We start from the raw sequence: 11,472 nt of genomic DNA, 5'->3' as shown, positions 1-11,472 counted from the left end.
ATTTTTAGCTAAAATTCACAGATCAAGTTCGCGGTGCAAGTTGACCTTGAGCACTGAAGGCCCGCCCGCTCGTGTAGGCCCATTGGGCGCGCTTCAATTTGCCTCACTCAGCGTGTGCGGACGAGGTTTCTATGTGTTATTATTCTAAGGATATTTAGATATCGTTCTAGGCTGGTTGTACATAGGTAAATTACTTTTCATCCGCCTCTCGTAAATAGCAGTTGTACTCATTGTGAATGAGTTCGTCCAGTGAAGTACTGCCACCTTACCTATTTCTGCCGCCAAGCAACAATCTACTGCGTTTGGGTTTTGAAGAGTAAGAGCACTGGTGAAATTATAGGCAAATGGCACTTGTCTTGCGGACGCACAAGTCGCGCGTCTGAGCGTAAGCGACACGCCTGTCAATAACAGCTGCAGCGCTACTTAGAGCTTTAAATAACAAATTATGAGGGGCTCACTTTGAGACGCAAGTTGACAAGTCCGTAATTTCACCAGCACCCTTCAAAACCGAATCTCTAATTCTGACTGCTTGGTGGCAGAAATAGGTGGCAGTACTGCCCTTGACGAACTCTTTCACAAGGTGCTCTCCTGACACTTTATCGACCTGCCTTTGGCACTTTATCGACAAACAACTGAGATGATTGAAAATTACCAGATTATGAAGAATCAGTCTGTCCGAGATCCCTGATAAATCCGGTTTTTATTACAAAATTCAATATTACAGCCGAACACTAGTTTGAGTCGCACGTTTGGTATAACAAAGCCACATCTACAAATCTTTCAAAAGTAAAACGCAGTAAGTGTGAGGCCAAACGAGCGTAATTATTTAACTGCCTCAGTGGTCGAACGGTTACCATGCCGGACTGCCACGCAGAGGCCCCAGGTTCGATTCCCGGGCCGGGCGAAATATTTGTATGACCTAAACTTATTTCTCTCGTGAGTTTGGGTGTAATTTGTGGTTGTCTATGTGTGTGTCCGTGTCACCCGCGACACAGGGTTTCCCTAGTGCGGGCTATGTTGAGTGTGTGCGTTATTGTTAATTTTGTGAGTTATGGTCGCATACTTTGAGTTGCGTAGTTTGCGCTGCATTCGGTTTCATATACAAATGCGGTTTGTTTCACACGACGACGCAAAATGAGTTATCTGCTCACGGGCGTAATGACGACAGACTTTCGGTCGCATCGCGTGACGGGCTGGCGTGGGTGTAGGTAGGGGTGAGGGAAGGGGTTACTTTGGTATAGGATGCGCGTGAGTTTCTTGCGAAAATGTTCGGAGATTAAAATATAAATAATTGAACAACTTGCTTGATTGTTATTATTAGTCTTTCCTCTGGATTGATGGTCTTGTCTCACATTTGTATTTGACTTAGTAATAAAAGGTTTTACTAGGCTTAGAACTTAAAAAAACATTTATTGGCATTTGGTAGTACTTAACAAATTGATCTGGATGTTCACATAAACTTGTATATAATATATGAAACTGCCCAGTGATATGGACTTACAATTATATGGACGTCGGGTCCGCGCTAAAAAGTGTCCGAACTTATAGGACGTTAAAATCGTATACAGAGCGTAATTCAAGCTTTAGTCTTCGTTTGTTGGACTGACAGCGAAGCAAGCAAACAGTACTGCGATGACATTACAATTTAAATTCAACGTTTTAGCTTTTTCATATTCCTTTACATGTCACTACGTTTAAATAGGTTGACTTGGGACATTTTTTTCGTGGTTTTTGTATTAGACCCGTCGTCCATTTATTTGTAAGTAAATGGCCCATACTTTAATCTTTTCATATTGAGTGGATGTACCCAGTTTAGTTCATTTTTTCTAACATCGTCTAATGTTTAAAAGCAACTGAATAAAATACGATCGTCTGGCGCTCCAACTAAATTTCGGTCGAGCCCAAACTGCGCAACTCAAAAAACGCAACTCACAAAATTACGCTCGTCTGGCCTCATCGTCATGCTTATATTACTGCTTGACGACAGAAATAAGGTGGCAGTAGGTCACTGTACGGACTCTTTCACAAGATTCGTTTTCTCACCGTTATACAGGATCTGGACCAACACGATTCCTTCGTTCTGGATGCTGGTGAAGAATTGTACATCTGGATCGGCAAGGAGACCTCGCAGCAGTTACGGAAATCACCCATCGATATAGCCACGGTAAAGATGCTTTATTAATACAAAAATTGAATACAAAGGAAAAACCCTTCGAACCGGCTGGACTCCATGGCCATACCTTTGCTGACGCTCCTCTAACTGAGCTACGGAACGAATCAGCAGATCTTACGAATTTATCTATGTGCTTGTTGCATGTCATTTTTAGTTTTAACGACTTGTTTTGCCGCAGCAACGTAGCGCCATCTGTGAGAAATTTATAATAGTTTTTCTTCAATCAGTACCTGTAGTGCGTCACGTAAGTTCAAGGTATCAAAATATCGTTGAAGTTACGTAGTCGTTTGATCGAAGTCCTATCCAAAATGGGTGTTCACGTATCGCTTGAACGAACGTTGATATGAGTAGAATCGAAACGTAACGACTAATGAACGACATCTTGGATTGTGAAATTTGACATTTAGTCGTCGAAAGTCTATTGAAAGAACTGTCAAAATTTTAGCAGAATACGTACTACTTATCGTTTAGAGTCGATTTAAGTTCTATTCTTAAACCAGAATACGCTTTAACGACATTTGGGTCGAACGACTTTAAAATGGAACTCGTTGACGTTCAATGTCAACGTGAGTACGAATGACTAAATCGCCACGATATCGTAACGGTTTGATTACGAGAATCACCCTCTACACCTGTTGCGAACGCAACAGAATTTTTGTAATAAAATTTAATCTAACGTTCCAAACGGTAACTAACCGCTCGTCAAGGGCACATTACGTAGGCGTCTATTTTGAACCAATCAACTTACACCACATACATGTTATTTCATCAATACCAAAATTTAACTAACTTTTTGTGTGAACTCAAAAAGGTCACCACCACCACTGTAAACACTGTAAACGAGTTACCTATTACCAATATATTTAAATTTTACGAGCCTTTGAGATCCTTGTCATCTTCTACTTGGGTCTGGCGGCTACACACCTATCAGAGGCTGACTACAGACGTGGCTTTATTAATTGCACTGTTAAGTTTATTGAACATCATGAAGTTCTACTACAGGAGACGCAGAAGTGAACTGTCACTTCTGAACTAAATACAACACGTGTAATGCGTGATATCCAATTTTCAATTGACCCAAGTCAAATGAACCGTATTAGTACAGGAAAAACTTGCCGCTTATCATCAGGCTCGACTTGTTCGTCAAAAAAATACGTTTTTATATTTTGTATTAGTTCCTATTCATTCTGTTTATATGGTACTCGTAATACAGGTATCCTTTAGTTTGAGACCAGGTAATTTGGTGCAGTTTTGTGGCTATTAAAGACCTTTGTATCATCTATAACGACGGGCAAAGTAGTTGGGAAACGGAAGCTTGGAAAAAGGAAAACGTCATAGCTTTGTAACATCAGGGAATGGGCATCGAGACCGTGGAATAATTGTTCAGGCTATCTCCGCACAAAGAAAGAAAAAAAAATGTCTGCCGACGTTCAATAATCGAGAGGCATGTAGTGCAAAGGCCGTGAATATCAATTAATTTCTCTTTCATATGAAATATTTACTTGTAAGTTTATTTTCCTTGTAATATTATTCAAATATTCATGAGCTAAAATTATATTCTGACCTTTGACAAATATGCGTATTAATAGATGATATTGTGTGTTACAAACTAGTTTTTAGATTACTGCTTAATGAAATGGGTAGATGGTGCTAATCCTAAACAAAATTAAACAATAGCTGTCACTATCCATAAAAATCTGTGCAATAAGCGCCATCTAGTTGATTTATTTGTTAACACTAGAAATTAGAGTAGCTTTGATAAATTGCAGCTCGTCAATGTAAAACAAATTAGTTACAAAACTGGCTATTTAGTACTCATCACGACATCTGGTCTTGTAACGCGATTAGCAGTCAGTCCTCTAGCAGTTCTATGGTATAACAAATACCAGAACGGTTGTGAGCTAGGGTAGCATCGACTCGTAAGCAAATTAGCGTAATTGACATTTTTCGTAAAAACAACGTGCCAATAAGTAATTAATAGATTCAGGCGTTACTTTGCGGAAGTCCATGTTCATAAAAATGGAAGTAACTTAATTTGCTACTCCGCGAACCGAATGAAGTTGCCCAGTAAAATATTTTTTCATGCATAAAATAGATAACACAAGCGCAACTACACAAACCGCTTATTATCTCGACTCTCCGCTTATACTCGAGCTTATCGTCGCCAATAAGTCGCGCCTATAATGATCACCTAATTAGCAACCCTTAGACGGGGAATATTTTCTTCACACTTGAACTTACCTACGAAATAAACATAATTTTAATTCTGATTTGATATTTAACATCATAACAACTAATATATGTTAATTTTATTCCAGGCATTCACCAACAAATACAAACACGACTCCGTTCCAGTGGTAGTGACCAAACAGGGGCTGGAGTCTGATGCTTTCATTCGGCTGTTCGAAGACTGGGACCCTGATATGTGGCAGGTACATGAATACTAACATCCTTATCATAACCAATGATCGGAAAAAGGTGTTCCACTTATATAGATGCATCTGTGATCATCACTAGCGGCAGCAGCGCTAGTTATAGATACAGTTACAAGGAGCGATATAGAATTGTTAAAATCACCAAATATGAAGGAAGCCGAAGTTGGATTTTAAAGTGATTGCTAACGAGAACTGTCCATATAATAATATAATAAGCACAAATTAGTTCAAAAGCAATTTTTGTTTTTTTGTTACAGAAAAACAAAATCGACAATCAAAGCAAAGAAGACGCAATGGAACTAAACGAAGTCTAAGCAACAACAGAAAAAACAAAACAATTATAATAAGTATAATACTTGTACCAAAAATCTCGTGGAAAATTTGGCTTATAATAAATACAAACTTTTAAACAAAGTAAAAAAATAATAAAGTCATTGAGAGAAAGTTTAAATTCAACCGTACTTAAATCAAAATTTAAAAAGCCAGCACAGCAACATGATAGTGTTACCTTTTTAATATATGTTATAAAAAACAGGCCTATTGTGACATTTTTACGAGATTTTAATATTATTACAATAATATACATTATTTTTGTCACTAATCGAAGCACAAGTTAACATTAACAATGGCACAAATAAAATTGTAACATAAAGATCATGACCCACAATTTGACCCTGTTAATAGATTTCTGCGTACAAAAACCACATTAGTTTTAAATTATGCAGTTATAAACCACTTTACAAGTAAAAAAAATTTATACGAAGTTAACGTGTTAACTTGATATTAAACATATTTTTTATTGTGTGAAAGCTCTAATTAGGTTATTTTCGTTTTTGTTACGAATCCGAAACTATTATATAATATATAATATATAACTATTTCTAGATTTACATCTAGAAAACTCGGAAAAAATTCTAATATCGCTTGTACACCTAGAGATAAAATGATCCCTGCGACATTTCGGACCGCCATTTCCCGGATTCGGAACTAATGCGAATAGGACGTAATGCGCAAATGCTCTTACTGTCAAAATATATATCGTCACACTCGTACACGAACCCAGCGCGGTCAGTTATAAAAGGAATAAGACCGAAATCGTTCTCTGGGTGATCAACAATCAATAAAAAACACACATTGCATTAACATACAGTTTCATATATATTTTTTTTATTCTATAATTCCCAGTACACTCAATAAAGCGACACGTACCATTGTAAAATACACATGTCTCTATAAATCTAGCCATAATTGTCATTTCTGTACGCCGTGGTTACTGTATGGTAATTTTCCGAAAAATCTCAAATAATAGAAAGTTTTCCGGAAAAAATCCCTGTTATGTTTTACATTTAGAAATATCTTTTGAACTTTTATCTAGCGTGAATTATAAAATAAACTTGTATATCTAATAGCCACTTAAAGAACGAGAGTTAAGATGGTTTTACATTACAACAGCGAAAAAAGAACTTTTTTAATGGCTCTATCGTTTTCGTTCAGTAACTTCAAGTTTTGACAGGTGTCAGCATGAAATACGGAAACTTTTCCATGTCCCAACACTAGCTGTGGGTATAGTTTTTATACTTTAATGGGCCATGATCTTTCAAAAATTATTGATACTTATGTTGTTATCATACTATATATACTCATATCTTTAATATGCATTTGTAGCGAGATTCTTAGTCATCGGGAAATGAAATATTTTCCTTACCACAACTTGCGTGGGTGATTGTATTATTCGCAACTCGATATCAAAAGCGACTATAGTACCGGCACGGTAAGATTGCCGTTTTGACAGATTACAATAGTAAGGTCAAATCTCAATTCATTATCGAAAAATATATAACCAAATGAGAATCGCATCTATAGATTTTTAGATTAGTATTGCAAGTGGTAGCTGATTAAAAAGTTTAAATGAAATAAAAATAAAAATGTTTACTTAATATGTCAATTCGAAATTGCTTTGTTTTCATTTTTAAAAATTTCGAAAAGCAAATGCCAAGTTGTGTCTTAAAATTATACATTCCATAAATTTTAGTGCACGTCACTGTTAACAACAATGTGCATCAATTAGCTCCTTCAACGTAGTTATGAATTAATACGGAACTTGATGAGCGGACAAACGTCAAAACAGCCATCACAGCCTCTAGACACCCGAGCTCCTCCAAGAAACTTAGCATCATTCTGTCGTCTCTGCAATCGGCAGTCCAAAGTACTTTTCCCTGTAATTAACCACGCCAGAGGATTATAATTGTAATAAATAGGATATGCGCGACCGTTTTCTCCCTTCCACATACGCTATGCATAAATATTATAGAAGATTTTGTTACATATTTACATATTAATGCATGTGACAATAAGATTGTAACATTCATTTTAGTTACTAATATTTGACTGTAATCAGATTTCTAAATAAATGTGTAACATTGTAACAATTTCAGATTATTTTAAATACATATACTAAAACTTTTAACAAAATATTTTATAATTCTATTTTTTGTATAATATTTTATCAATATTACACATAGAAAAGCATTTATTATATGTATAAAGAACAATGATGATGAACAAATAAATATAAATAACAAATTTTTGTTATTTTTTTCCTGTAGGTTGCATCATATTATGTTTACACGTATAAAAATATTGTCATTAATAGACATGTATCATAATTATAATATATATATATAATTCATAAGATATACAGGATGTAATCGTTAAGCGTGCCCAGGCGGTTATTCCGTAAATAACGCGCGCGCACACAGCCCCGCACTAGGGAAAACCTGTATCGCGGGCGATATAGACAACCACGAATTACACCCAAATTTGCGTGAGAAATAAATGTAGGCCATACAAATATTTCTCCCGGTCCGGGAATCGAACCCGGGACCTATGCATGGCAGTCTAGCATGGTAACTGTTAGAGCACGGAAGCAGTTGATAGATATCAAGAAATGTAAGATATCAAAAACCCTTAAACTGATATCGAATCAAAATTGCGGACCATGCCCTAGTGTTCATCCGTAAAAATATACATAATTTCATTAAGAAAGAAGATCTCCATAATATTAACCTTGGAACTAAGTCCAAACTCGTGGTACCACGATTTCGTTTAACTAAGGTAAGCCATTGTTTTATGGGCAACTGTATAGGTACGTTTTTACAATAAGATTCCGGAGAACATATTAAGATTATCATATCCTAAGTTTAAAACTTGCATTAAAAGTATATTGCAAAATTGAAGAGTATGTTTTAGATAAAGATGTATGCAAAGACAACGTGAGTATAGATTCCACACAATTATGATTCAAAGTATATTCCATAGCATTTAAGTTTATTCGAAAAGATCAATCCCTAGAGTTTCTTGCTCGTTCTTCTCACAGGTCAGCGTAGTGAACGAACAGTAGCTTACAAAATTACGTTTCCAAGTGTAAAAATGTTACCTATGGAATATGATTATTTGACTTTCACTTTGATAAGAGGGATTGAAATAAATTTTAAGCAGCCAATACACTTTTTATGTCATTTCGATACAAAATTCCAATATCATTTACTTAGTAAGTGACGGGACAACCTGCTCAGTCGTGCGCCTAGTGAAGCGACACACCTGTCCACAGAAGTATCCGTAGCAGTACAGCTCCTTGTGAAAGAGTTCGTCCAGGAAGTGCTGCCACCTCACCTATGTCTGCCGCCAAACAGTATTATCAACATTACTGTGTTCCGGTGTTGAAGGGAGGGTGCTGGTGAAATTACAGGCACATGGGACTTGTCAACTTATGTCACAGGGTGACGGGCGCAGGGGCAGTGACCCTCAGATCTTTGTGCTCTGAGTGGCGCTACAATTATCATGGACAGGCGTTTAGCTTACCATCAGGCGCACGACTTGTTCGTCTCGTCACTTGATATTATAAAAAAAAAGCAGTGCCAGTTAGAGTTATACCATGTGCCCGTAATTTCATCAAGTAACAGATGAATAAATAAATAATACATAATAATTTATTTCGGACCTTTAAAAATATCCATAGTACCTATGTTAGTACGAGAATTTAAAAACAAGGTTAGTATAGTAGTAATACAGTGCAGACTTAATTTATAACTACACTATAAACTGGGCCACGCCCTTAGTTTGCTATATCCAGAATTTTACTATTGGACAGTCAAAATTTCCCGATATCGCACTTAGAATACTGTTGAGACTTTGCCACACTCGACTTGTGTGAGCTTCCGCAAACATGGCCGGAGCACTGCACCATTTTGGCAATCCCATTAGCACTCTAAATGTGTTGTTATCGCGCAGGGCGCTATAGGCACATTTCGTATACCTCACCCACAGGCTACTCGAGTAGAAAGGTTGGCTATAGGCTTTAAATAGCGTCGCTTAACTTCATATGAGCATCAAGCAAACCTGCGGGCAAGCATATTACTCCGAACCGCTAACGCCCTACGCTCCCTTACGATATCCTGATCATCGTTCAGATCACTCTTGAGAATGTGACCAAGATATTTGACCCTGTCTACAACCTTCAACGGAGAATTATTCAACACAATAGGAGGAATATAGTATTGCTTTATTTTACCCGCCTATATAATATGACTGCCATTTAAACAGCTGGTTGCCCAGATGCGACAATAAAGAGCCGCTCGCCGCGGGGCCCATTTGTTGTGAGTTGGGATCTCACTCGTGGTGGAGCGTTGAACTAGCGCTTGCGCCAGTCGCCGAACGCAATTAAGAATGAGGAAAAATATCTTGCGTACAACCTGTTCCGTCCTTGAAATAAATTAAAGTTCATAGTAAGCCATCTGCACATTTAAAAAAGAAGAATAACCGGGTCTGTATAAAATCAAAGTTATCTTTATTTCGTAGGTAAGCAAATCACATTTGAAATCGTTACATTTACACAATTTTTAGATACAAACTGTCTTATCGTTTATGTAGTAATATCCTATTTTTAGTAAAGTCGGCTTTACATGATATTTGAACAGCTTTTGAAATCTTATTATAATTTGAATACCTTACCCCACAAAAGAACTCGTGTTGCCGTGTTCGGTAACACGAGCTCCAATTTACGTCTAGTAAAAGATTTTTCAATACGGACATAACAATTTTGTATTTGAATAAACCACAGAGTAAATGAGATATCGAGCTGAAATTTACACCAAGTACAGTAAATACAAATGTTACATGATGCATGAATGTCTTTCTAGGTGGGTAAAGCCTTCGATATGGTCTGCCACTCCAAATCCTTACGTAAACTACAACATACGGTATTAGGGAAACTTTATTTAATAGAAAGCTACTTCAAAATCGAAATAAAAAGCAACAGTATACTTAAAAACAAATCTTCAGATCTCACTTCAAAAAAGTATTGACGGAGTTCACCAGGGTTGCGTTCTAGGTCCGATACCGTTTCTACTTTACGTTAATACGTAGATATATCACAAATACCTAAACAATTAAACTGAAACAACCTAAACTATTGATAATACCAAAAAATATTTGCACAGCTGAGTACATCACCTTACGTCATTATTTAACGTGTTCTATTGTAATGAAACACCGTTTGTAGAAAACTAAATTCTTCAGTGTATAGTTGGATCTTTTTTTAGAGACAGTAAACTTACATTTATTCAGCTACAAGTTTTTAATGAAATAAAAATAGTGTTACTCTAAAACTTTTTATGACATGTAAGTATTTATTTAGATTTATTACTTAGTCGTCGTCGTCGTCGACATCTAGTAGCAAACCGTGCCAGACGCTATGCCAACTAGACCACGGAACGAACCAGCGGATTTCACGATGTTTTCTATGTGCTTATTTGTCGGATCTAATCATAGGATTTTTTCTAAATGTTCGATCTTTATATTAATGATTATATCAAAGTAGTGGAGTAATTTTACAAAAGAAATAATTGAATATCATGGTGGGGGAAACATCCTGACATTCAATAAAACACTGGACTTGTAAGTATTTATCTAACAAATATAAGAAATTTAATAACAAACAAAAATTATAATAAGTAGTATGTACAGACCATCGAGTATGTTGACCAGAAATAAAGACGAAATGTCATCACTTCTTCAAATCGACCAGTTAACTTGAGCTTGCTATAATGGACGAAAATTGAAAAATTACATATTTAATTACAGATGAAATTTGATTCCGTTTGGTTTGTGATTAGATATTTTGTTATTTCACCCACACCAAAGAATGGTGTTATCTTTATATAAATAAATAGAGAATATTTTTGGAATATACGGAGACGTACGTACACACGGATCAGTTGTTGGCGCTGTCTATATTTCTGCAAACGAGAGTTGACATTTATAAGTGATGTATCACTGATGAGTTACCCGAAATGTATGGCCCTTATTTCGTCTCTATTTCTGGTTATACACTCGACGGTACAGATTAAATGTAAATGTAACATGAAGTTTAAATTACAGTTTTAATGTCAGATCTTAAGAGTCTATACAACCTGAAATGGCTTTGTTGTTCCGCATAACAGTGAAAGTGTTGAATAAATCATTTCGGAAAAAATATATAGTAAAATTGAGTATATAGACTGATTACTGTACGGTGTGAAAACACGATTCATAAAAATTTTCACGATAGAAAAAACACAGTTGCCTCGAAATTTTACACAAAACGCATTGACTTACAAATAAATGGACGACGGGTCTAATACAAAAACCACGAAAAAAATGTCCCAAGTCAACCTATTCGAAATTTAAATTGTTATGTCATCGCAGTATCGCGCTGTCCGTAGAACAAATGAAGACTAAAGCGGAGTGTCGCGCTCTGTATACGATTTTAGCGCCTTACAAGTGCGGACACTTTTTAGCGCGGACCCGGCGTCCATATAATTGTAA

General features: G+C 36.3%; 1 protein-coding gene across 1 annotated transcript; it reads left to right on the top strand.

Moving 5' to 3' along the window:
- The first annotated feature begins 1,242 nt into the window (after window positions 1-1,242).
- Window positions 1,243-5,478, top strand: LOC113234401 (gelsolin-like). Its single transcript, XM_026469710.1, has 4 exons — window positions 1,243-1,248; window positions 2,030-2,164; window positions 4,492-4,605; window positions 4,866-5,478. The coding sequence occupies exons 1-4, from the start codon at window positions 1,243-1,245 to the stop codon at window positions 4,920-4,922; spliced, it is 312 nt and encodes a 103-aa protein (XP_026325495.1). The 3' UTR covers window positions 4,923-5,478.
- The last annotated feature ends 5,994 nt before the right edge of the window (window positions 5,479-11,472 follow it).

This window comes from Hyposmocoma kahamanoa, unplaced genomic scaffold, assembly GCF_003589595.1.
Source record: "Hyposmocoma kahamanoa isolate Upper Pololo Valley unplaced genomic scaffold, ASM358959v1 84, whole genome shotgun sequence".
Taxonomy (NCBI): Eukaryota; Metazoa; Arthropoda; class Insecta; order Lepidoptera; family Cosmopterigidae; genus Hyposmocoma; species Hyposmocoma kahamanoa.
The sequence above is the reverse complement of the archived record's forward strand: the minus strand, read 5'-3'. Positions and strand labels throughout refer to the sequence as shown.